A 27,805-nucleotide genomic window follows, 5' to 3' on the forward strand; every position below is an offset into this window, starting at 1 on the left:
ACTCTACATGGGGCTACCTTTGAAGGTGACCTTGAAACTGCAATTAATCCCGAATGCGGCAGCTAGACTGGTGACTGGGAGCAGCCGCCAGGACCACATAACACTGGTCCTGAGAGATCTGCATTGGCTCCCAGTACGTTTCCAAGCACAATTCAAAGTGTTGGTGCTGACCTTTAAAGCCCTAAATGGCCTCAGTCCTGTATATCTGAAGTAGCGTCTCCACCCCCATCGTTCAGCCTGGACACTGAGATCTAGCGCCAAGGGCCTTCTGGCGGTTCCCTCATTGTGAGAAGTGAGGTTACAGGGAATCAGGCAGAGGGCCTTCTCGGTAGTGGCACCTGCCCTGTGGAAAGCCCTCCCTTCAATTGTGAAGGAAATAAGCAGCTATCTTATCTTTAAAAGACGTCTGAAGGCAGCCCTGTTTAGGGAAGTTTTTAATATTTAATGCTGTACTGTTTTTAACACTCAATTGGGAGCCGCCCAGAGTGGCTGGGGAAACTCAGCCAGATGGGCAGGGTATAAATTTATTATTATTATTATTATTATTATTATTATCATCATCATCATCATCATCATCATCATCATCATCATCATCAAATCAGAAGCTGGGATAGCTTTCCAGGGGCGAATGAAGGCTTCGTGATACCTGGGGTATCGCTACATAGGGTGCATGTGCGGCGTCACTACGTACGACGCATGCACTGTACGTAGCGACGCTGCACATGCGTTGTACATAGCAGTTTGCCGGCGGCACCGCTCCAGCACCGTGCGGACGGTGCCAGGATCCTCTGCTTCCTGCTGCGGCTGCGAACGGAGGATCCTATGTTCACAGCTGTAGCAGCGACGGAGGGATCCCATCGCCATCCGTACGGTGCTTGAGCGGCGCCTGTGGCAGACTGCTATGTACAGCGCATGTGCGGCATCATTACATACAGTGCATGTATGCGACGCAGCACATGTGCTGTACATAGCGGTTTGCCACCGGCACCGGGATCCTCTGCTCGTGGCTGAAGCCGCGAACGGAGGATCCTCCATATGAGGCTGCAGCGGCGCAATGGCAGTTTGCGCCACTGCGTCTGGGCCGGGGTGGCAGGGCAAACACCCTGCAGGGTGCTTCCTTGTCACCCTCCCAGATGTGGAACCCAGGGCGCACTGCCCCCCATGCCGACCTGTTGTGACGCCACTGTAGCTTTTGTAATTCCAGGAGCATCCCTGGAAAATTGGGACACTTGGAGGGTATGTTAATGCAGAGCCAGCTTTGTTAGTGCTTTATGAAAAACATTTGAGGTTCAGCAGATCAGACTGTAAAGACCACTATTCAGCACAGTTACCATTCTCATCTGCCTGGAAGACCGTCTGCCCTGTAAAGACCTTGTCGCCTACTTGTATCTTCCCAGGTTGCATGTAGGGCCCGCTCAGCTTGTTATCTTTGCAGAGCTTGGTCAAGATCTCGGTTGGCTTGGTGGCATCTCGCCAGGCATTATACCCTTCACTGCGAATGAGAGAAGATGGTTTTGGACGGATGGAGCAGTTTCTAAAAGCCAACATTCCTTTCAGAACAGAGCTCATTTCCTGCCAAGGCACTATTCAATTTTGATGAGCTCTAGAATACTACCTGGCCATAAGAATGTCTAGTTCCTATTAGAACAGAGACAGAGAACCTTTTTTCCAGGCTGTGGACTACATTAGTCTGGTGGTCAGCTGTTTAGGTGGAGGGATGTCTTCCCATTGTGACAGCAGACTATAACACATGGTTAAAATATACCCAGACTCACACACAAAGGCACACACAAAGCATAGAAAGCAGTGCATATATTCAATTCTTAGAAACGCCACTCAAGTTTCACCTTTCGTTTTCTCAATTGACTTTTCTTTTTAACACAACATTTGTAATAAAAGCTGTCCAATGCCCTTTATCTGGCTTGACTGTGCGAATGGCAAAAAGAACTTTAAGGCTGCATCCAGCTAAGTTCTACTCAAAGCAGATCCAATGAATGAATGAATGAATGAATGAATGAATGAATAAAGCAAACATTATTTGCATCAGCCATCGGCCATGGCAACAAACGAACATTGTGATATACACAGAACAAAATAAAAAGTCAATAATTTAAAACACAGTTTAGGGTCCTGAATCAGCAGTCAAATAGTGGACCTTATTCTGATTGCCCCAGCTAAAAACCTTGCAACCACTGAAAATAATGGACATGGTTAACTTGGGTCCATTGGTTTCAGTGGGTCAGCTCTGTAATTGCAAATAATGCAAATGCGCATCTAAACTGCAAAAACTGCAACTGCATCTGAAATGTTGTATGCAATTTGAATGGGCAAGTTTTTGCATGTTTGCAAGGAACGCAGATTCGTCTTTCGGCTAAGACATCCCCCCACTCATCTTGATCTTCTGCAGCTTATCTTTGTGCACACTTTGTACAACACCAAATCTCTTTTCCTTCTCAGCTGCTCCATTTTGAACAGCTGATGGGCAGGAAGGAATGCAGACTGATGAACGAAATTCAACTGCAAGTAGAATCCAGCCCAAGGCCTGGAAGTTCACCATCTCTACATTAGGAGTTTTCTGAAACTTCACAGGCTGTTGATCAGTTACAGAGACCTTGTGTCTGGAAAGAAGCTTACATTTCATATTGGCTTTGCAACCCACAGGTAGCTCGATGTCTGCTGTAAAAACGGTTTTCCAAATCGATTTTTGTTTCTCCAATGAGGTCATCAGAACCAATCATGTCATGGTCGTAGATCAACACTGAAAGCAGAGATTCCTTAGGGAAAGTTGCCTGGATTTCAAACGACCTACGGCAAAAATATTGGTAAAATTGTGTCATGTTTGCTTTCAGAGAAGTCTCGCTGAAATCAATGGGACTTAATTTGGAATGAAGTGGCTCAGGAGTGGGGTGTTAAAGTTATAGGAACATAGCACAGGTTTGAGAGTTTAACCCAAAAAGGCCATCACAAAAAATTAGAGATGGAAAACTTTTGAAAAATTATCCTTGGAATGATTATTTTTCTGGCCACCCCAGAAAAACAACAACCCCTGAACCAATAGTCTTCTTCTGCAGGGTGCATGTCTGTGTTACAGCCAGCTATTAGTTAAATTTTCCCAGTACAGTGGTACCTCGGGTTACATACACTTCAGGTTATATACGCTTCAGGTTACAGACTCTGCTAACCCAGAAATAGTACCTCGGGTTAAGAACTTTGCTTCAGGATGAGAACAGACATCGTGCTCCGGCAGTGCAGCAGCAGTGGAAGGCCCCATTAGCTAAAGTGGTGCTTCAGGTTAAGAACAGTTTCAGGTTAAGAACGGACCTCCGGAACGAATTAAGTACTTAACCCAAGGTACCACTGTATTGAAATGTGAGACCAACACTCATTTTCTATTATAGCTGAAAATGTGACTAAACTAGGCTTCCCCATCTGTTTGGTTTAATCTGGACATCAGTTACGAAATTCACCTTCTTGAATTTTCTTTCTCTACATACATACGAGGCATCTCTATCCACTCCAGCAAGTTCTATGTTCTATGGATTTTGTTTTTAATTCAAAGCATTTATATCCCTCTCAAAAACTGGAAATGCTGCCAGAAAAGCTTACAGATCAATATCCTCTCCACCCACCTGCAAAAGTTCTTGCCCTCAATCTTACAATCTTAAAATACACATGTAGAATGAGACAGAGAAGAAAGAGAAAAGCAAGCAAACAGGGACCAATTTCCAAATGTTATCAAGTTCTTATAATGATTATCTTGGGTCAAAACAGGCTACCCACAGCTAAAAAAAAAATCGAACAAATCCCAAACGGCTGTTTTGGTGGTGTGTGTATGGAATGATGCAACATGGCTGACACATCAAATAGAGAAGGAAATGGAAGGGGATCACAAAATGGTAAAGGCATGTCCACACACACACCCCATCACTGGAAAAAAGAAACTCACATTAGCTACCCCCTTGGTTGCCAACAGAAACAGTGTCGAATAAAATAAAATAATAATAATAATAATAATAATAATAATAATAATAATAATAATAATTACTATTTGCACTCCACCCATCTGGCTGGGTTTCCCCAGCCACTTTGGGCGGCTTCCAACAAAGATTAAAAATATATTAAAATGTCACACATTAAAAACTTCCCTGAACAGGGCTTCCTTCAGATGTCTTCTGAATGTCAGGTAGTTGTTTATATTTTGACATCTAGTGGGAGGGTATTCCACAGGGCGGGTGCCACTACCAAGAAGGCCCTCTGCCTGGTTCCCTGTAGCTTTGCTTCTCACAATGAGGGAACTGCCAGAAGGCCCTCGGTGCTGGACCTCAGTGTCCAGGCAGAACAATGGGGTGGAGGCGCTCCTTCAGGTATACTGGACCGAAGCCGTTTAGGGCTTCAAAGGTCAGCACCAACACTTTGAATTGTGCTCGGAAATGTGCTGGGAGCCAGTGTAGGTCTTTCAAGAAAATCTTGGGGGGCCCATCACAATTATCTCCTAAATGCATTTTTTTATTTTAAAGGTAAAGGACCCCTGATGGTTAAGTCCAGTCACAGACGACTCTGGGGTTGCGGCGCTCATCTTGCTTTATTGGCTAAGGGAGCCAGCGTACAGCTTCTGGGTCATGTGGCCAGCATGACTAAGCCACTTCTGGCGAACCAGAGCAGCGCACGGAACCGCCGTTTACCTTCCTGCCGGAGCAGTACCTATTTATCTACTTGCACTTTTTGGCGTGCTTTCGAACTGCTAGGTTGGCAGGAGCTGGGACCGAGCAACAGGAGCTCACCCTGTCTGGGGGATTCGAACCGCTGACCTTCTGATTGGCAAGCCCAAGAGACTCAGTTGTTTAGACTACAGAGCCTCCTGCGTCCCACCTATTTTTTATTATCCCTGCCGACAACTTTAATAAACCAATTTTATTACATGAAAGAAACATTAACAATTATTAAACAAACTAACATATCATATTATTAAACAAAAAGCTACGGAAGCTTGAGATGGTGATTTTCTTTCAAGATCTAATCAGTATTATTGTGATCTGTTGTCGCAGGTCCCCTAAAAGTTGTGGTGCCTATAGGCCAGTGCCTATGTGGTAATCTGGCACTGGACAGAAATTATTTGCACCTCTCCTGTGTTCTGAAAAGAAAGAAGAGGGGAGGGTGGGTGGCCCAGTCCTGATATCTGCTGAAATAATTGGGCATGTGCAATGTAAGAGACACTAAGCCGGAACTTAGAGCAGGATGATCAAATAGTCTCTCGTAGATTGTGGATTTTTGAGCAGATATTTACAAGAACTTTCACGGGTCCCATAAGAGGTACTGGAAGGTTCTCTGACACCTGAGTTAAAGAAAATGTTTAAAAATACTTTTGTTAAGAAACCAGAAGCCTTTTTATTGGGTATAGTGGGTGAAGAGATACCAAGGGACGATAAAAGACTGTTTATGTATGCAACAACAGCGGCAAGAATTCTTTTAGCTCAAAAATGGAAACAGCAAGAAGTACCAACGAAAGAAGAGTGGCAGATGAAGATGGTGGACTTTGCAGAAATGGCGAAGCTGACAGGAAAAATCCAAAACCAGAATGATCAAGTATTCCAAAAGGACTGCAGTAAATTTATACGATATTTGAAAGATTACTGTAAGCAATTAACATCACTAGCAGGGTTGTCTTAAAAAGCATCTTAAAAAGCAGAAACATCACCTTGCCAACAAAGGTCTGTATAGTTAAAGCCATGGTTTTCCTTGTAGTGACGTATGGAAGTGAGAGCTGGACCATAAAGAAGGCTGATCGCCGAAGAATTGATGCTTTTGAATTATGGTGCTGGAGGAGACTCTTGAGAGTCCCATGGACTGCAAGAAGATCAAACCTATCCATTCTTAAGGAAATCAGCCCTGAGTGCTCACTGGAAGGACAGATCCTGAAGCTGAGGCTCCAATACTTTGGCCACCTCATGAGAAGAGAAGACTCCCTGGAAAAGACCCTGATGTTGAGAAAGATGGAGGGCACAAGGAGAAGGGGATGACAAGGACAAGATGGTTGGACAGTGTTCTTGAAGCTACCAGCATGAGTTTGACCAAACTGCAGGAGGCAGTGGAAGACAGGAGTGCCTGGCGTGCTCTGGTCCATGGGGTCATGAAGAGTTGGACACGACTAAACGACTAAACAACAACAACAACAACAAGAAGCAGGGTTGTCTGAAGACTCGTAATGAGAAACTTTCTCCCTTTTTATTTTAACCTAAATTTTAATGTATTTTTGTAAAGAGTGAAACTAGAATTGGAAAACGTATGAAATGCAATGATATAAAGGTTGATTTTGAAAGCCATGAGACGGGAGGGAAGGATAATAACAAAGAAGATTTAAGGAAGGGACTAGTGGACACTCAAAGCAGTAGAAATATGAGATGATTGGACCCTATTGAACTTGAAGCATGGGAACCCACAACAAAAAATTATAATTTGGCAAAATATTTGGACTTCATGATATATATTTGTATAAATTGGAATATTTAATGTGATTTGATTGGATTGTTAAATTTAATAAAAATTATTATAAAAAAATAAAATAAAGAGCCAGAGAGGTAAAGTGGATAACAGTGATATGATTGTATATTATTAAATGGAAAACTAATAAAAAATTATATACAAAAAAAGGAAGGATCTCTGACACCGTGTTGCTGACCCCCTGAGTAATGCAAGGAATAAGACCGCAGCTTATTAATATCAGCTAACAGACTGACAGTTTCCTGCATTAGCCATTAGCATGCGGACTGAATACATGGATATGTTGAAATAACTATCATTTCTCCTGTGTACAAATATCTTTGGTTTCCTATTTCCTATTACATGACCAAAGCAACCCCTGTAGACTGGATAAAAAATTGTATCCTGATTGAAATGCGATGCAATTCTAATGCAAACCTGGCCTAAACATTTTAGTTATATGATAGTCGCAGCAGGCTTGGCTTACATCCTTGGTGACGATGGTGGTCAAGGTCATTGGTGCTATTGCATGAGAAGAGATGAAGCAACAAAAAACTTATTTGGGGAAACGCTGGATGAACTTGAAAGCCGAATAATTTGCAATTAGACAATGTGACACATTGTCAAGAATTTAATCAGTAATTTACAAAGCGTCTAAAGAGACATGCATCAATGTTTAACAAATGCACTTTGTCCTAAATAACGGGGGGAGAAATTGTCTGCAGCTAATTCATGACATCTGGAACATCACGCAATTTAAAATAAACTCACCTTCCAAAAATTGGGTTCAGCTGCTTCGGAATATAATTGTCTCTGTCTTTGATTTCTGTTTTTCCCAACCTAAGCACAATATAAGGATCTGATTTGCCATCTGGATCAGCTGGACTAAGATTAAATGCCTACAACAAGAGAAAAAATTATTAATACATCCCAAACTATATAGCCAATCTAGAGTAAAAAAACCACCAAGTGACTCCGTTAATTATTTCATTTTTCTGAATTAATTTAGTTAAATCTTTCTCCATTGATCCTATTTTCCCCTAAGAAGACCAACCCATTCTATGTTAATTATAGATTATTAAAAAAACAAAACAATGACTGGTAGATAAAATATTACGTTAAATAGAAGATTCTTAATTCTGTTTGTAGATTATACTGTGTTTTGAAGAATTGTTATGTGAATCCTGAAATACTGTTCCAGGGCAGGGGTAGTGGTGCCAATTTGTATTTATACTTAGAATAATAGACTTGTAGAATTGGAAGGGACCACGAGGGTCATTTTCTAGCCCAACCAGTGCTGGATTTACGTATAAGCTAAACAAACTATAGCTTAGGGCACCACTCTCTTGGGGGCTCCGAAAAACTTTAACGGAAAAAAACCAACACCTGGATGTACATTTCCAAAATATAAGATAAAAAACAAAGAAAATAAAACCTACATACAGCAACAGTGGCAAGTGGCTTTAGATACCTATTAGGTCCATAAATTACCATACAGCATATATTAAACACACAAAAACAGTGACAATTTGTTGTTGACAAAGGACAGCTGGACATATAAAGGGCCCCATTACCTTCAGTAGCTTAGGGCCTCATCAAACCTAAATCCAGCTATAGGCCCAACGCCTTACAATGTGGGAATCTTTTGCCCAACGCAGGGCTCAAACCCACGTCCCTGAGACTAAAAGAGTCTCACGCTCTACAGACTGAGCTGTGCTTAATTCATACTATTTTGTAATAGTTTTATAGGGAAGTAAAACCAATAAATACAGTCATACTTCATGTTACGTTTGCTTCATGATACGTTTTTTCAGGCTGCGTCCCGCGGTGACCCGGAAGTACAGGAAAGGGTTACTTCCAGGTTTCGCCACTCGTGCATGCGCAGACGTGCAAAACAAAGTCATGCACATGCGCAGAAGCGGCGAATTGCAACCCACTCATGCGCAGATGCGGGTTGCGTTCCTTTCAGGTTGAAAACGGGGCTCCGGAATGGATCCCGTTCACAACCAGAGGTACCTCTGTAATCCCAGATGATGCACTGCACTGACCAAGGCTCCAGCCTACCTGCCATTTTGGCAGGTAGCTAGAGTCTGGCCAATGCAGTGCTTGACTTCATTGAGCGTGTCATGGCTTGACCCCACCCCTGTCAGGTGCTGCCTGTTGTTCAAGGCTTGGGCCCCAGACTCGGCACCTAACAGAACCATCTGTTATACTTACTGCGACAACGTATACTCTGATGAGAACTTTCACCGAGTGGTTGGGAGGGATGCCCTGCAAGATTCTTGGCTGGCCTCCGTCTCCTGAGCAGCTGTCTTCTGGACTTTTGTATATGCAGAAACAGCCCTGTTAATACACAGCATGGATATTGATCATTCCTAGTGCCAAACCAAAATCAGCAGATGCAGACATAATGCCATGTTTGCAGTGGGTTTTTTTGTTTACAAATGCATTCAATACTTATCTAAAAAATAAAAAAGGATCACATGCTATTACAGTGATACCTAGGTTCTCAAAAGCCTTGGTACTCAAACAACTTGGAACCCAAACACTGCAAACCTGGAAGTAAGTGTTCCTGTTTGCGAACTTTTTTCAGAAGCCGAACGTGTTCTGTTTTGAGTGTTACGCTTCCGTTTTGAGTGCCACAGTTCTGCTTTGAGTGTTACGCTGAGGTCCATCAGATTTTGCTATTTATTTTGTGTTTTGGTTTTTGCGGCTTTGTTTGTTTGTTTTTGTGACTGTGTGGAACCCAGTTCAGCTACTGATTGATTGTGTGACTGCAGTACACTGTTTATTGCTTTCATTTTATGGACCAATGGTCTCATTAGATAGTAAAATTCATGTTAAATTGCTGTTTTAGGTGTTTTTAGAAGTATGGAACGGATTAATCCATTTTGCATTACTTTCTATGGGAAAGCGCACCTTGGTTTTGGAACACTTTGGTTTTGGAACGGACTTCTGGAACAAATTAAGTTTGAGAACCAAGGTACCACTGTACTCCCAAGAGTTTTGGGGAGACCCCTATTCCTCTCCCAGAACTACCATTTCCAGACTTCCCTGAGAGGAGGGATGGGTGGTTAAACACCTCTGTAGTTGTGGCTCTGTGAGGGAAATAGGGGTTGCTTAACATCTCTGAGCACCCTTAACAAACTAAAGCTCCCAGGATTCTTTGGGTGGTAAGCTATGACTATTTAAAGTGGCATAATGGTGTTTTAAATGTATTGTGTGAATGTGGCCTGAATACATTGCCACAGCTTGGTTCTTTTGGCGTTGACAGATTAAGGTGTAACAAGAATCTTAATTTTTAACATTTCAATTAAGTGATCTGAAGACAACAGCCCGAGGGTTGTTCTGAAATTGCGAATAACTTTATTTTCATGAGTTAATTGAATTTATGATAGAGGTACTGAAAGCTTGTCCTCTTTTTAGATTTAGGACAGGGAATCCCCGTGGTTTTTCAATCAATGAAGAATCACATGTTCTGCCCCCCCCCCCCAAAAAAAGTGTGTTTAGTTTGGTTAATCTACTATGTATGGCATACTCTGTGCACTGCTCCACAAATGCTAGCAAACTTAAATAATAACAAGTAAAAATGAATTTCTGTGCAACGTGGATTTCTTTATTTCCACGCGGTACTTTTCACAATACCTTAAACTTCCCTACGATCCTGTCCTCATAGTCACTGTGATCTTCATCAGTGGACTTGCCTCGGAAGAGTTCAAACGTTTTCACCCAGTCTTCAAAGTTGTTAAATTCACTCTCCAAATCTCCATCGTAGATCTTTGGAAGAGATCAACCAACATCCAGAATTTCACAATTGAAAAAACAGTGGGAGCAGTTTCAAAACAAAAAAATTAAGTAAAAGGAGCGGGAGCAGGAAACTGGGAAAATATGAGAGTTGAGCACCTAGGATTTGTGCTAATTCTCCCAAATTAGCAGTAAGGTAAAGGTAAAGGGACTCCTGACCATTAGGTCCAGTCGTGACCGACTCTGGGGTTGTGGCGCTCATCTCGCTTTATTGGCCGAGGGAGCCGGCGTACAGCTTCCGGGTCATGTGGCCAGCATGACTAAGCTGCTTCTGGCGAACCAGAACAGAACGCCATTCACCTTCCTGCCTGAGTGGTACCTATTTATCTACTTGCACTTTGACGTGCTTTCGAACTGTTAGGTTGGCAGGAGCAGGGACCGAGCAATGGGAGCTCACCCCGTCATGGGGATTCGAACAGCCAACCTTCCGATTGGCAAGTCCTAGGCTCTGTGGTTTAACCCACAGCGCCACCCGCGTCCCAAATAACCTGAATTTCCAAAAATGAATGAACTTTACCTCTAGTGTTGCTAGATTAGGAGGGGCCTCCTTCACTTTCTTCTTGAGCAACTTGTCTTTCTTCTTTCTGTCTGGCTCGTCTTCAATGCTCAGTGCTACGTGGCCAGTGGTCTGTTTCGCTACAGAGATTAAATGGAACAGGTTTTGTTTTGTCTTGTTTACCATTACAAATGACTGCATCGAAAGATGAACCTCAAGATTGCCACCGCTTCGGAGCTTCAAGTGCATTTGCACTTGTTTATTGTATTGTATTGTGCATTTGTTTATTGTAGCAAATAAATAAATAAATAGTAGCAGCAACGCTACTGATGATAGAACTAAGGTTGGAAGAGGATGTCTCTCCTGGGAACTGTAACAACTGAATTCCCTTTCTTTTTTTAAAAAGAATATTATTATCAGCTACATGCATGCTTTACATTTAAAAATCACATTTTCCCCACCCCAAAAGAAGCCTGGGAACCATAGTTTGCCCCTCAGAACTACAGTTCCCAGCATCCTTAACAAAGTATATGTCAGGCTTTGGGGAACCAGCTTCCTCCTCCGTGGCAGTAAACAAAAGATCAAATGAAAGGACAGTCTTACCAGTTAGAATTTTTAATAATTACAGTGAGAGAACAAAAAACACATCTCCTAGAAATGGCGGTGCTCCCAATTAAGGGTTACACCCCCTTCTGTTCCCATTAATCTACGTCACTCCTATGTCTTGTCACCTGAGCTTGTGCCCTCTGTGCTTTCTGTTCTGCCACTTTCTGAGCTCCCTGTGACTTTGGAGAAGGGGGATGATTGCTGTCCAGAGACTGTGAATCTGTTAACCCTCTCTCTTCCAGTGTTTCTTCTCCTAGCTGTTCCCCATCCAGTACTTCCCAGCTTCTGCCTTCTGAACTATGTCCCTCTGCTAACCACTGCTCCAAATCTATACTGTCCTCCTGCTCCTGGGAAGATTCAGGATCTGAATCAGGAGCAGGGAGAGGGGGAAGCTCCCACCATTCCTCCTCAGCGCAGCCCACCTCAGCACGGTCCCTGACAGTACAGCTCCCAGGATTCTTTGGGGATGATGGTGGACGTGCTTTAAATCAATGGCATGTATTCTATCCCATCTCTTACACAGGTTTCCCAGTTAACTCCCATTCAAGCTACTAGTCAGGTCCCCCCATTTTTCTTCAGCTTCAGCAGATCAGGTTCTCACTGGAGCAATGATGATCACATTTGTTTTCCTACTTTTTATTTATTTAACAAGATTGAATAAGTTGTTTACACAAGATATACATTAACATCACAGACAGAATCAAGTGTAAAAAAAGAAGAAAGCTTAAAATAAAGCCCAGAAGTTTGAAAATATAAATTCTAAAATAAAATTGCATATTAAAATACATGTCAAATTTGCAGACTTGCTTAAAAATGAAAGGTTTTTAGCGAGTACCAAAAACAGTATACCAATGGGGTCTGCCAGTTATCAAGGAACAAGGAGTTCCATATTGTTGGTGGTGTCACTATTAATTATATCAATATGTTTTTTTATCCACTATGCCTAACTTCAGGCTTAGCAAATTGTTTCCCATGCCTTGGCATCAGCATCGAGATTTTTAAGATGCAACATCAAATTAGTTGGCACTGGCCCTGCATAAGACTAAAGCAGCATTTCAGAGGTCTAGGGTCCACACCAGTGTAAAATGCCTATGTGCCTCAACTGTACTTTCTTATTTTTATTTTTTTTAAAGAAAATGCAGGTGGGATCCTTTATCCTGATTCCCACCCACCAGGTTCATCAGAACAGAAGGGAAAAAAACTGCAGCCCACTAGCAGTTGAATGGAAGAATTCTCTTTAAGGTGACAGGCAAAGTTATTTTGGACACGGATACAGCAATCAGGAAAAAAAGGACTCCTTGCCGGCCTATCAAGAAGTTTCAATCATGCGGAGATGCAAATTGCCTACATAATTAGATTTCTGGCAAGCTCTGCTACACCAGTGAGTTAATGATTGAAATTCCATTCACCTGCAGTTCTTGGGCCAGCAATAAACTAGGTCAAATCTACGCTGCACTCGTGGAGTTAAGTTTAAAAACAGGCAAACAGGCAAACAGGCAAACAAATAATTAAGGGTCAGACACATTTATAAAATACAGGGTATGCCAAGAGCCAAGATATTAGCTGCCAGATCTCCAGCAAAGCCTCCCCTGAAATATTTTGGCTTTATTTGACTCTTGGTGTATCTGTGCTTAGGGCTAAGCTAGATGTCTTAGCAACAGCGTGAATTGTTATATAAACAGCAGCCAAGGAGGGGCTCAGCAGAACTGGAACCACAGGAGGTGAACAAGCTAGAATCATAGAGCTGAAAGGGATCCAAGGGTCATCTAGTCCAACCCCCTACAATTCAAGGATGTCAGCAAAAGCATCCATGACAGATGGCCATCCAACCTCTGCTTAGAAACCTCCAAGGAAGGATCCCCACAGCGGGCAGGATGGTATACACACAGTAAAAGTTAAAAGGACACAGGTGGTGCTGTGGTCTAAACCACTGAGCCTCTTGGGCTTGCCAATCAGAAGGTTGGCGGTTCGAATCCCTAGGATGAGGTGTGATTCTGTTGCTCTTTCCCAGCTCCTGCCAACCTAGCAGTTTGAAAGCACACCAGTACAAGTAGATAAATAGGTACCACTGCGACGGGAAGGTAAATGGCATTTCCGCGCACTCGGGTTTCCGTCACGGTGTTGTGTTGCACCACATGACCTGAAAAGCTGTCTGTGGCAGCTGCGGAGGAAGCCACTCGGGTGCCTGGGGCGGTGCGCCCAGGGGTGGTGCGAGCCGCCCATAGGGGCAGTGTGCAACACAGGGCCTCTGAAGTCTGCCTGCTTCCTCCCACTCAACCACTCTACAGCTGGGGGGAAGGCAGTGGGTGGTCCATTTGGGCACGAGAGACACGTGGCTCGGGCGTGCTGCAGGCCCCACAGTGAGTGCCGCCTGGCATTTTGTCAAGCCCCTCAGTGGTGACACCCAGGGCAACCCACCCCCACCGCACCCCCTTCCTCCGCCCCTGGTCTGTGGACAGACACCAGCTCCCTCAGCCTGAATGCGAGATGAGTGCCACAACCCCATAGTCACCTTTGACTGGACTTAACCATCCATGGTCCTTTACCTTACACACAAGGTGAAAACGTGCACAAGACTTCAGGTGTTTGTCTGGGCCACATTGCACAAAACACCAGACTGATCTGTAAAGTGCACATAATGCCTCAGAGATAGATGATAGATGATAGATAGATAGATAGATAGATAGATAGATAGATAGATAGATGATAGATAGATGATAGATGATAGATCTATCTCTATCTATCTATGGCTCAGATCAGCTGTTGCCACAAGCAAAACTCTGAACTCTTCTCTCACTAAGTGAAGGGAAGGAGGCAATTTTTCATTATTCTTCCCCTGCCCACCAGCTGCCAGTGCTGGATGAAAATGTGCTCTGAACAGCTGTCGGATCCTCTGGCACAGTGGGGAGGTGGTGCAGAAAACTGCAGGAGTTAGGAGGATATCAGCAAAATTGCCTCTTCCCCTTCCTAGCTGGAGCCTCTGCTGGACCCAAAGCTTTTCTGCATACAGAAAGAGCCCTTTTGTTCCCACAAGGGATGCTTAGTATCTGGGCCATTCGCAAACAGTAAGATGAAATCAAACTGTGCAGCTTTCATCATGAACCAAGAAAGAGAAAGAAAAATGCAAATGTAGATACTCACCGTTTCCTGGCTTTCCATCACTGAAATCGAGCACTTTTGCCTTTCAAAATAAAATAAGAGTTGCTTTTTTTTAAAAAACAACAACAGGTAGACAGAAACTTGCATAACTGGAACAATAAGGAGCAAGCCACTTTAGTTACAGCTCTGCTTTAATATCTTGACTCTTGTTAAAGTAGAAATCAATTTGCTTCCCTCCTTTGTAGAAGAGAAAGAATGCAGCCCTCATTTCCATGTTCCAGATTTTTGTTTTTTAGATTTCCCCCTGGAGATTCATAGTTAGTGATACTGAAATACTCTCAATTCAAAAAGTAAAAGAATCCCGTGGCACATCAACGGCTATTATCAGGTTTATTGTGGCCTATTTTGTTGGCTACAGACAGTTTCACCCAGCCCATAAAGTGTTGTCCTCAGTGGTTAGATACATTTATGTGTGCCTGTGCGCACACATGTACATCCATGCATGCTTAGCATACACAGGCCAAAGCATCATGAGACATACATTCTGTGACATTTCTGGGGCGGGGGGGGGGGGGGCGGAATGCATTCAACACCATACTTTTACACAGATGAGTCACAAACTGTATTCCTTGCATGCACAGGGGTCCCAGAGTCCCTACCTTTTGTCCTTTTTGTACAGAGGCGTAATACTTTGACCACCAATCAATAACATTTTCAGCCGATTCATCAGCTATTGTCCTCTTTTTCCTCTTGGTGGAGCGCCGAGTTGATTTCCTTGAGCCCTGGAAAGGAAAAAAAAGTTAGAACTACAAAGATGACAGGAGGAGAGAATGGACCTGCAGATCCATTTCAACCTGAGGATAAATGGTGGCGTTAGAGAGACAGCTACGTGACCATATCTGCATCAAACGATCAAGCACAAATGTTTCCACGCACAATGCTTTGGAAACACTTCGGTAATGAAAACCTCATTGAGGAGCTGCTCACTTTGCAGTGTTGTTCTGGGACAACTGGGGTGGGGGGAAGGATTAGGTCCTACTACCACCTGAAGATCAGAGACCGGCCATCTCTGGTTTACAAAGGGGGCCCAAAGGCGACAGTAAAGGTAAAGGTAAAGGGTCCCCTGACTATTAGGTCCAGTCGCGGATGACTCTGGAATTGCGGGGCTCATCTCGCTTTATTGGCCGAGGGAGCTGGTGTACATGACTAAGCCGCTTCTGGCAAACCAGAGCAGCACACGGAAACGCTGTTTAGTTTCCCGCCAGAGTAGTGCCTATTTATCTACTTGCACTGGTGTGCTTTTGAACTGCTAGGTTGGCAGAAGCTGGGACAGAGCAACTGGAGCTCACCCCATCACGGGGATTCAAACCCTAGGCAAGCCCTAGGCTCTGTGGTTTAACCCAGAGTGCCACCCGTGTCCCAAAGGTGACAGTAAGCTGTTGTTATTCAGTTTAAAGTATTTAGGTTAAATGCTGTAGGTTTTTCAGAGCTGGAACAGGGTGGCTTAGACAGTGGTGGATTCTCCCTTGTTACAGGTATGAAGGGAGTGCTCTTATACTAGAGTTTCTGCATGAGCAAGGAGATGAACTAGATTTGATTTGATTTAATCTTTCTATTCTGCTTTTCCAACAACAAATGATGATCTCAAAGTAGCTCAAAATAATCACAAAGTCCTCTTTCCGGAGGGGAGGAGTTGTGAGCGGGAGCCAGGTGCCGCGTCGGCGGAGGGGCATATTCGGCCCCCTACGTCAGCTCTCCCCAGCTGCCGCGCCAAGCCCTTTCAGCTAGCCAATAGGGCTGATGTGTGGGTGGAGTTTAGCTGCATTTAAGCGGCTGTGGCAGCGCTGGGCCCCCATTCTTTTCCTGTTTTTTGATGGATCATCCGCCCTCCCTCCCTCTAGGTCATTTCATTGCTTTTGACCTTGCTATGGACTTTGGTTGGTTGCCTTGGTTGCTTGGTAGGAATTTTTATCCAATTGGCAAATTGGCACCAGCCTCTTGGTTTTCTACCTACCTTGTAGAAAATCGCCACAACTTTTTGGTATTGGCTGTTAGGCATTGGAATATGTGTCGTGTGTTGGAGGGCAGGTTGTGGCCATCACCTACCCCTCCTCTTATTTGGGTATTCCGTTAAAGGGATCCAGCGGTCGTGGATCCTGTCCGATGCCCTGCTCGTGGCTAGGGCCATGGCACAACCCCCGGTGACGTCTGGGGAAACTTCCAGTTGTATTTGCATCAACAAGCTCCTCCCGCTGGTTGTTAACCCTCAAATGACTCCCCGCTGAGCGGGGTGGAGTCATGTATAGATTGCTTGATCCAATGCCTAAGCCAATACCACTCACATGCTGCAACCAATAAAGTTGTGGCCTTATTTAACCCATTAACCTAAAATACTATGTCCTTGTGTCTTATTTATCTCTACGCGGGTGGCGGGTCCTCGACTCATAAAAGCGTTTTTTATATTAAAAAAAACAACCATTACAATCACTATACTCTTAAACAGCATTGCATATAAATAAAGCAAACAACAACAAATTCATCAAAATGATTAATACAATTCAATAAAGTCATAGTAATGTCATAGATGACCTCTGAGAAACAGCTCTGCGGTTTTGTGAATAGTCTCCTGCTGTAACTGGGCCCCTGTGAGTGGATTTATGATACTAAGACCTCGTAGGAGATGTTGCCTTGTTGAATGAAAATGAAACAGCGTATTTTCTCTTTTGTGGTCCCAATTCCTTTCCCTAGTTACAGCCTCTGGTCACTTCTTAATGATGAGAAGGAGAGTTGCTGTTGGTACTGCCTTTGAGTCCTAGTCATGATCATTCTGTTAGAATTCCTGCTCCGTGGTTGCAGTCATGGGATTGTTGTCTATCACATGATGGTATATGCTTTGACTCCACAGAGTGGGAACTGACAGAGACAGGATGTTTGTGTTACTGTGTTCCATGAAGTGGGACTATTGTCCTTTGTTCTTTTTCTCTTTGCTGTCTGATGCTAGAGAGAGAGGGAGCCATGTTGCAGTGCTCCATGTGTGTTCATATGTAAATAAAGTAGATTAGCCAAAATGCTGAGCTACTGATGTCTGTTATGCATGGTGTGCAAACTCTGCAGATCCCTAAGTGTGCTGATGTCTGTTGGCATGTGTCTCTGCCAGGGTCCTACTCGAGTGTAGGCTGAGCTCATGACACATTCATTAATATGTAACGGAATATTAACAGAATATTAGTTCACTCAATACGGAAGAAAATGTACTATCCCAGAGCTCCAGGGTGAAGCCAACCAGCTACTACAATGCTACCTACTTTTTGCTTCTCGTCTTTTGCAGGGGTCGAGGTAGGAGGAGAAGCAGGTTTCAGGGAAGGTGCCGGCAGAGACGATGGAGCCGATGGCTCTGGCTCTGGCACGGCAAACACAGGCTCACCATGTTCCACGTCAATATAGACATGATCTCCTGAAGACTCTTCAGGCTGAGGCGACTGAAGTTGTGCTGGAGCGGGTGAAGCTGGAAACCAGAAACACTTGTTATTGTGGTGGCTCACCTAGTGGGCTCTCTCAGCAAACTATGGGCCTTCTCAAAGCTGCATTATATTGAGAATCAGACACTGCAGCATCTACTAGAGAAAAACGAAGCATCACTCTATCAATGGCTACCAGTTATAATGGATGTGTTCTGTCTTCTTGTCACAGAGGCAGTATGCCTCTGAATGCTCAGGCCCTCCTCGTGGGCTTCCCAGAGGCTTCTGGTTGGCCACTGTGAGAAAGTGGAGGAGATGGGTCTTTGGCCTGCTCCAGCCACGCTCTTCTTCTGCTCTTCTGTCAAGATCTTTCAGCCCTGCCTGACAGGGCTGTTTGATGTTTTATTATGTTTTAATAACAGATTTTAATAACAGATAACAGCTAACAGATTGAGGCTGAATCCTGACAAGACAGAAGTACTGTTTTTGGGGGACAGGGGGCAGGCTGGTGTGGAGGACTCCCTGGTCCTGAATGGGATAACTGTGCCCCTGGACCAGGTGAGCAGCCTGGGAGTCATTCTGGACTGTCCATGGAGGTGCAGGTCAATTCTGTGTCCAGGGCAGCTGTTTACCAGCTTCATTTGGTACGCCGGCTGAGACCCTATCTGCCCGCAGACTGTCTTGCCAGAGTGGTGCATGCTCTGGTTATCTCTCGCTTGGACTACTGCTATGTGGGGCTACCTTTGAAGGTGACCTGGAAACTACAACTAATCACTAATCCAGAATGTGGCAGCTAGACTGGTGACTGGGAGCGGCCACCAAGACCATATAACACCGGTCTTGAAAGACCTACACTGGTTCCCAGTACGTTTCCGAGCACAGTTCAAAGTGTTGGTGCTGACCTTTAAAGCCCTAAACGGCCTCGGCCCAGTATACCTGAAGGAGCGTCTCCACCTCCGTCATTCTGCCCGGACACTGAGGTCCAGCGCCGAGGGCCTTCTGGTGGTTCCCTCGCTACAGGAAGCCGTGTTACAGGGAACCAGGCAGAGGGCCTTCTCAGTAGTGGCACCCGCCCTGTGGAACACCCTCCCATCAGATGTCAAAGAGAAAAATAACTACCAAACTTTTAGAAGACATCTGAAGGCAGCCCTCTTTAGGGAAGCTTTTAATGTTTAATAGGTTATTGCATTTTAGTGTTTTTTTGGAAGCCGCCCAGAGTGGCTGGGGAAACCCAGCCAGATGGGCCGGATAATAATAATAATAATAATAATAATAATAATAATAATAATAATAATAATAAATGGAAATCCCAAGGATTAAACCTGGGACTTTATGCCTGCATAACAAGGGTTGTTGCAAGGGTTGTTTTAATGCTTTGTAGGATTCAATAAATGTCAATGATAATGAGTGTGAATGGCTGCTGAAGAATTATGGGAGATATCAATGAAAGAAATTTCTTGGCTGACACACAGTGATAGTGAGGGGCTCTGCAGTGGCTCTCTGTTTGTGGAATGCTCCACAAAATTCCGTTTGTGGAATAATAATAATAATAATAATAATAATAATAATAATAATACACCTTTAGGCGCCAGGCAAAAACATTCCACTTCATCCAAGCATTTGGCTGATTAACATTCTAAGGCCCGTTTAAATGTGTTTGTGGGAGTTTTGTTTTGTGCTTGTTCTTACCATGTTTTTTGTGTTTCCTTTTTATATTTTTATTCTGTGAACTGCCTTGAGATCTTCGGATGAAGGGTAATTACAAATTGAATAAATGAATACAGTGGGGCCCCGCAAGACGAACGCCTCGCAAGACGGAAAACCCGCTAGACGAAAGGGTTCTCCGTTTTGGAGGCGTTTCGCAAAACGAATTTCCTATGGGCTTGCTTTGCAAGACGAAAATGTATTGCAAGTTCCTGCGGGTTTTTTCCCCTCCCCCCCCTTTTCTAAGCAGCTAAGCCGCTTATCAGCTGATCCGCTAAGCTGATAAGCCGCTAAAAGCCGCTAAACCACTAATAGCACTAATCCGCTAAGCTGTCAATGGGCTTGCTTCACAAGACGAAAAAACCGCTATACGAAGAGACTCACGGAACGGATTAATTTCATCTTGCGAGGCACCACTGTAAATAAAATCAAAATCCTATGGTGGACCGCAGCCAATTACTCATTATTGCCAGGCTGTACTGATCGCCTTTGGTCTATAATGTGATTTCCCCCCATCCCCCAGCAATAAACTAAGCTATAAAAATCATGCAGGTATTTTCTGTGTGAGCTTGCTCATAGCATATTTAAGACTCATACAAAATAAGCTCATTTACTCATGTGAATATAAGCCTCTTGGACACAAATGCTCAGCACTTCTTACCTTTGTCGATTTCCACAATGTCGGGCTCTTTTGCTGGTGAGGCAGGCAGTTCTTTAGGCTTATACAGAAACTGCTTCAGGCAATTGATGGTGTGGGTTCCAACCAAAGTGCTGCGTCCAAAGGCTCTCCAGTCAACTACACAGATGCTAAGAGGTGGGTGCAGCAGTTCGTTTTCAGGCAGTTCCTAGCAGAGGAGAAAGGACAAGATCCAAGAATAATCCATTCTTTGTCTTCTGGTGTGGTGGTTAGCAGAATTTGCTCATTGGCCCATTGATAATTTTGTTTTAATCTGAGATGTAGCAACTATCTAATGCAGAGAAATACAATATAATCCCCTGCAACTTTGGCTTCACTAACTGTTGTTGTTTCGGTTTCCATAGAAATTTGCCCTCTTCAGGATCTTCCAAATTGATGAAACTTTGTCCGTGACTTGAGAAATTTCACCTACCTGTACATGTTTCTTTTTATATATTCTTCACACAGGACTCCCAATGATCTCTCATCTTCACCTGTTTAGCTTTAGCAAAGCTGTAATCTTAAATGTTTCTATTCTTGTCCCTGTTGCACCCAAGAACCACCATATTTTGCTCTTTGCAAAAAATCTAACGGTATAACTCTAATTTGATCTATTAATCCACAAGCCCCATTGAACAAAGGGCCTGCCACCTCTTGGTAACTCCCAAATGTCTGTAAGCAATTTACAATAAAAACAAATCCTTATAAAAAATCACCAGTATTTTAGTGCAGGTTGCTCATAATAAACACATTTTTGGATGCCATTTTGACGAAAATGCCCCTTTTTGCAAGCAATCCGCCCTAGTATAATGTATTTTGGATGTTGTTTTCACTAATATACGCACAGCTTTTCTGCACACTTCCCCCAATACACACATTTTTGTGCATATTGTTCAGTTCGAGAACTCTATCGTGAATCTTGGAGATGTGCAAACTTAAAAGGACAGCTGTGTTTTGGTTCTTCTATAGGTTTAAGAAATGTGAATTAGGCAGTTTCTTTTGAAATGTAAACTTACATTTCTCATCCATCCCTAGTGAAATCCACTCTCAACTAGAGGTGCGGCAGGGGGCGGTGCTGCGGTGCTGTGTGTGGCAGTCAGCTCAGCAGGATCCCACCTTCGTCGCCAGTGAAATCTACTCGGAGTCGAGAGTGGATTTCCTGTTCTTTATTCAGCTCATAGTGGTGAGGAGGAATGAATGTTCTTCCAAAGTATCTGCTTTATATACTTTATTTACACAATGGGCTGCACGTGATTGGCTAATTCTGGAATTCTCCCGTAGGCCAATCAGGTTGTGGATTCACTTCTATCTGGAGCTGGATTGGGTGGCTCCTGCAGACCAATCATACTGCTGCATCATTCTAGGACCAATCAGACTGCTGCATTCTGAATCCTATTGTTCTAGGACCAATCAGACTGCTGCCTTTTGGATCCTATTCAACTCTGTACATAACACCTAGGTTGAATATATGAGACCCCCACAGTTTATCCTCATAAGAACCCTCTGAGGCAGCTTTAAGTTTAGGGATGATAGTTGGTCTAAAGTCACCCTGTGAGCTGCGCTAAAATTGGAGCCACCATCTCCCCAGCCCCACTTTTTCGGGGGGGGGGGGGGAGGAAAGAGGGAGTCTGGCCAGCAGCAAGTTATGCGTACTTACCACTTCAAACCAGTCTGCCTGGACATTAAAATTTGGATTGTTTTTGTAGCTCTGGATGACACACGATTTCACCCCTTTGCTGGCGCATTCAATGAGAACTTGTGGGCGATCCACAGAAAGGAGCTGAACCTTCTTCAGTTCACGGAGACCCCAGAAGAGAACCTTTCAACGGGGATAAGAAAAACACTTAGCGTGTGCGCAATTCATTTTCCGGACATTATCTGAGTACTTGCAATTGCAGCACCCCTGCAAGGTAGGGCAGGTTATCGTGTTCTGTACTTCAGATGTGGGGATAGAAGGGATGAGGCTCACAAAACAGTGATTGGACTTATATTGGTCTGATTCAGCCTAAAGCAGCTTTCTGTGTTCTACGTGCGCCTGTTCTGCATTGTTCTCTTCAGACGTTCACCCTGAACACACAGGAGCAAGACATGTGCTCCCAACATTTCCACATGCAGCAGCCTGAGCCCTCCACTCCTGACCTTCCCATATTTATTGCAAAGGTCTGGATCAGGCAGGGCAGGGTTTAAGTGCATTCAGCTGCACCACCAAGCTGTCCTAATCCAAGGTTATCAGATTTTTTTTCTATGAATCTGGGGACACTTTTCAACTTCAATGGATTTTGTATGGGGACTGATTTGTAAATCTGGGGACTGTCCCCAGGAAATGGGGATGTATGGTAACCTTACTCTGATAGGCAGCATGAAGCCTCCCTTCACAGCTTAGTTGCTGGGGCCCGGAAGCTGCATCTTAGAGCCCCTGCACCACCAGCACTTCTGAGCAGCTCCTGAAGCCAGCCATAGCCAACTGCTCTAGGCTGCTGAGACTGCCGCTGCTGTGTTTCCCGGGGGCACTCCAGGGATGGACTTATTCGCAAATCTAGGGACTGTCCCTGGGAAACAGGGACGTCTGGTAACCCTATCCTAATAACAGGGAAATTTCTGATTACATTCATGCCTTCCTACAGTGCAAAAAAGGTAATGTGGGGTGGAGCGGTCATGCTCAGTGTCAGGAGAGAGACAGCAGTAAATCACACGAACTAAGTGGAGTTAACTACTTATTGGAAAGCAAAGAAACCAGGATCAGCAAAGGAGTGTCAAGCCTAATGAGCACAGCAGCTCTTCTTCAGTTGGTCTTCTCCCTGTGAAGGAGTTGCAGAAACTGGAGGTCCCCACCTCCCTACAGCTGCTTAAGTGCCCTCCTCTTCAGGGTTCTCCCCAAGCAATCAGAGACGGTGCTGGCACGCCTGCCTTTGCTCCTCCTGCTGCGTTCCTCTTCTGGGAGATGGGGAGGGGACAGCTTGTTGCAGCAGGAGGGGGAGATATCTCTGTCTCTTCACCAGCCTGACCCATCTCTGCCTCTTGGCCTCCTTTCTCCCCTGCTTCAGCTTCAGCTTCCGCCTCTGGTTCTGAACTTCTCTCTGCCACAGACTCTCCCAGCTCGCTAAGCCCTGTTGCCTCCTCAGCTTCCGACACCTCCTCCTCCTCCTAGTCTTCTCCTTCTGAGCACTCATTGTCATCCCAGCACCAATTGCTGGGCTCTGAGCCTCCTTCCAACTGGAGGTTCCCCAGTTGGTTCTTCCCACCATTCTTCTGCATCCAATCAGTCCCAGCAGGTATGGGCTTGGAGAATATGCCCCAGGCTCCCACACTTTTTGCCCTTGAGTGTTCTGGCTAAATACCTGAAAAGTGCTCTTCCCTGCCCCTTAGAAGGTAAAGAGACCCCTGACCATTAAGTCCAGTCATGGCCGACTCTGGGGTTGCGGCGCTCATCTCGCTTTGCTGGCCGAGGGAGCCGGCGTACAGCTTCCGGGTCATGTGGCCAGCAGGACTAAGTCGCTTCTGGTGAACCAGAGCAGCGCACGGAAACGCCGTTTACCTTCCCGCCGGAGCGGTACCTATTTATCTACTTGCACTTGGACGTGCTTTAGAACTGCTAGGTTGGCAGGGGCAGGAACCGAGCAACGGGAGCTCACCCCGCTGCAGGGATTCGAACCGCCGACCTTCTGATCGGCAAGCCCTAGGCTCTGTGGTTTAACCCACAGCGCCACCCACGTCCCTTCCCTGCCCCTTAAATGGTGACAAATAGCACCTTGAGACAATTCTTTAAAAACTGATTTAGAAACTGGGGGCAAGGGAAAAGAGAGAAAGAGAATAATGAGTTGTTTTCAACGATTTATGCCCAGCAAGTTTCCATCTCTTCTGGATAAGAATCTTGCTTGGCAACTGCAAGTAATTGGAATCTGTAAGGCTGCGTGTTATGTGTCTAGAAGAAAGTATTTAACCCCTGTTGCCACACACAGAAATATATAGAGAGGAGCCATAGCTCAGTGGGAGAGCACCTGCTTTGCATGCAAAAGGTCCCGTGTGCAAAGCCCTGAGTCTCTAGGTAGGGCTGGGAACATCCCCAGTGTGACACCTTGGGGAGCTACTGTCAGCAATACTGGACTGAATGGACCAATGGTTTGACTTGGTAGAATAGAATAGAATAGAATAGAATAGAATAGAATAGAATAGAATAGAATAGAATAGAATTTATTATTTATACCCCGCCCATCTGGCTGGGTCTCCCCAGCCACTCTGGGCGGCTTCCAACTGAGTATTAAAATGCAGTGGTCTGTTAAACATTAAAAGCTTCCTGTTATGTAGTGAAGTTTCACCCTGGGCCAGCAGGGGGATACTGTATATAGTTTTCACTCAGGTCTGTAGATAAGTTTTCACTCAGGTCCACGTCAGTTATCTTAGGGGGGAAACTCTGGGCTGTTGTTGCTACAATGTTGACAGCTGGCTGCCTATAAAAGCAGGCCGGCTGAGCTGTTTGCAGTCAGTTCTATTCCAGCTTACAAAATAAAGAGCTACTTGGAGAAATCGCTGTGTCGTCTGCTATGTCAACCCACAACTTAACACTGGCGACGAGGATAGGATTGATGGACATCAGAGCACAGCCAGATGCGGCCAGCCTCTGAACTGAGCTGAATCACTGAGCTGAATCACAGAGCGAAATCACTGAGCGAAATCACTGGACAGAACCAATTCAGAGCTGACGGTTCTGGCTAGAGCACTGTGTTCCATCCATCGCCCTCCACGCTGGCATCGGAATCATGGCTTCACTTGTGCCTCTACCGCTGTTTGCGCCAGCCTCTGAATCATGGGACTCCTACCTCACTCGGTTCGACTGCTACCTCCAAGCCAACGAGCTGACAGCAGTATCAAAGGATCGGAAGCGGGGCCTATTCCTCAGCCTCTGTGGGCCTGAGGTGTTTGAGACAGCCCGAGCATTGGTTGCGCCTGAAGCAGTCCAGGCAACACCATGGGACATGATCCAAGAGAAGCTCCGCAACCACTACGCACCAAAGCCGTCCAAGATTGCTGCCCGCCATGCGTTCTACCACCGGAACCAGGCAGAGGGGGAGTCAATCAACAACTACACCACCGCCCTGCGACAGGCTGCAATGCACTGTGAGTTCCGAGACTTAGACGATGCCCTAATGGATCGAATCGTCTGCGGGGTCCGGGACATCCAGCTGCAACGCCGTCTCCTCGCCAAGCCAGACCTCACGCTACAGAAAGCCATTGAGGAGGCTGTGGCCTCAGAAGCTGCTGAACGCTCCGCCCAGGAGATCCGCAAGTCCAGCAGCCTGCGTCTTGCTAGGAAGCCAGTTCCGGTGCATCATGAAGAGGCCAGCAGTGATGAGGCATCCTCCAGTGAAGACGATGACGTGCACCAGACAAAGCGGGAGCGCAGGAAGTTCCAACAGAAGTCCAAGGGCCAACCGGAATGTGCCGGCTGCGGAGGCAACCATTCCCGTGCCAAGTGTCGATTCAGAGACGCCATCTGTAGGAAGTGTTCCAGAAGGGGCCACATCGCTAAGGTCTGCCGATCGGCTCCGTCTGACACCCCCCCCTTCATCGACTCGCAAGTCCAAGTCTTCACTCCAGTCTGCCAAGGAAAGTTGTTTCGCTCTCACCAACTGCCGCTGCCCGTCTGGAACCACGATTGGCCAAACCGACTTGCCTACGCGACGCAAGCTGAACGTCACGGTGCTCATTGAAGGAGCTCCATGTGACATGGAGATCGACACCGGGTCTGCCCTGTCTATCGTGTCATGGAGCACCATCAAAAGACTGGTACCCAGAGTGTCCAAAAGGCAACTCGACTCTCACCGCGTACACCTGAGAGACTACCAGGGAAACGACATTCCCGTGGTAGGCGTTGGCCGGTTCCGGATTGCCTTCAAGGATTTTTCGGGCCTGCTCCAGTTGGTGGTGGTCGAAGGTCAGCGGCCAAGCCTCCTAGGGCTAGACTGGTTTGATGCCCTCGGCCTGGAAGTCACCGGCATCAACTGCATCTCTAATGCAGAGACTGAGGGTCTGGTCAAAGACTTTGCCGAGGTTTTCGACGGCACCTTGGGGCAATATACAGGTACGCCCATCTCCTTTAGCCTTGATCCACAAGTCGCCCCCATCAAGCTAAAGCCACGCCGGGTTCCCTTTGCTCTCAAGGCTAAGGTGGACGAACAACTGGACAAACTGATCGCCCAAGGAGTTTTGGAGCCGGTTGACCACGCCAAGTGGGAAACCCCCATTGTCACGCCTGTCAAGCCAGATGGGTCAGTGAGAATCTGCGCTGACTACAAGGGCACGATCAACAAGGCACTTCAGCAGCACGCTTATCCGGTTCCTGTTGTCCAACACCTGCTGCATTCCCTGGGTGAGGGTAAGGTCTTCGCTAAGCTGGACCTTGCCCAAGCCTATCAACAACTGCCCGTCGATGATGCCACTGCTGAAGCCCAGACAATCGTCACCCACCGGGGGGCATTCCGTTGCCGCCGGTTGCAGTTCGGGGTGAGTGTGGCTCCTGGCATCTTCCAAAGCCTTATGGAGCATCTCCTGCAAGGGCTTCCGGGCGTGGTACCATATTTTGATGACGTCTTGGTGTCTGCAGACTCACACCAGCAGCTGTTCGAGCGCCTCCGTGCCGTGCTGACCAGGTTCCAAGAGGCTGGGCTCAAAGTAAAGAGGGAAAAGTGCCAGATCGCCGTTCCACAGGTAGAGTTCCTGGGCTATCTTATCGATGCCTCCGGCCTTCACCCGACCACATCCAAGATCCGCGCTATCCAGCAGGCCCCCACCCCAAAGAACAAGACGGAGTTGCAGGCATTCCTGGGGCTGCTGAACTTTTATAACATGTTCCTGCCCCACAAAGCCACAGTGGCTGAGCCTCTTCACTGACTCCTTAGCACAAAGACGCCTTGGGCCTGGGGTCATCGGGAGACGGCAGCCTTCAACGCGGTCAAGGCTCTCCTTTCATCAGACAGTGTGCTGGTACAGTACAGTGAATCCAGGCCGCTGGTCCTTGCCTGCGACGCCTCACCTTTTGGCATCGGTGCTGTCCTTAGTCACCGTTTTCCAGACGGAAGAGAAGCACCGCTCGCCTACTTTTCCAGGACGCTATCTCCGACGGAACGGAATTACAGCTAGCTCGACAAGGAGGCACTGGCACTTGTGGCTGGAGTGAAGAGGTTCCATGAATACCTCTATGGCAGGACTTTTGACCTCATCACTGACCACAAGCCACTCCTGGGCCTCCTCGCCGGTGATCGTCCAACTCCACCGTTCCTCTCGCCACGCATGCTGCGATGGACTGTTTTCCTGGCTGCCTACCACTACCGGCTCATCCATCGCCCGGGGAAATCGATGGGCCATGCCGACGCCCTCAGCCGTTGCCCTCTTCCAGCATTTGTGGAAGACCTGGCTCCAGCTTCATCGCTCCTTCTGATTGAGGATCTTCCGGCAGCGCCTGTATCGGCTGCCACTGTGGCCTCCGCG

At 45.9% G+C, this 27,805-nt stretch overlaps 1 protein-coding gene across 2 annotated transcripts in view; it reads right to left on the minus strand.

The window, feature by feature from the left end:
- Window positions 1-27,805, minus strand: part of FER1L6 (fer-1 like family member 6) — a 121,714-nt gene that overhangs the window by 15,678 nt on the left and 78,231 nt on the right. For both annotated transcript variants that reach the window (XM_081873946.1, XM_081873945.1), the window contains exons 24-34: window positions 21,978-22,139; window positions 20,306-20,489; window positions 17,788-17,987; window positions 15,142-15,264; window positions 14,525-14,564; window positions 10,799-10,917; window positions 10,123-10,254; window positions 8,695-8,820; window positions 7,249-7,376; window positions 2,635-2,805; window positions 1,332-1,492 (exon numbers count right to left, since the gene is read on the minus strand). In XM_081873946.1, coding sequence (XP_081730072.1) covers window positions 1,332-1,492; window positions 2,635-2,805; window positions 7,249-7,376; window positions 8,695-8,820; window positions 10,123-10,254; window positions 10,799-10,917; window positions 14,525-14,564; window positions 15,142-15,264; window positions 17,788-17,987; window positions 20,306-20,489; window positions 21,978-22,139 — 1,546 coding nt within the window. The remainder of the gene's footprint in view (window positions 1-1,331; window positions 1,493-2,634; window positions 2,806-7,248; window positions 7,377-8,694; window positions 8,821-10,122; window positions 10,255-10,798; window positions 10,918-14,524; window positions 14,565-15,141; window positions 15,265-17,787; window positions 17,988-20,305; window positions 20,490-21,977; window positions 22,140-27,805) is intronic.

The sequence above is a fragment of the Podarcis erhardii genome (assembly GCF_964252035.2).
Source record: "Podarcis erhardii genome assembly, chromosome: 8".
Classification (NCBI taxonomy): Eukaryota; Metazoa; Chordata; class Lepidosauria; order Squamata; family Lacertidae; genus Podarcis; species Podarcis erhardii.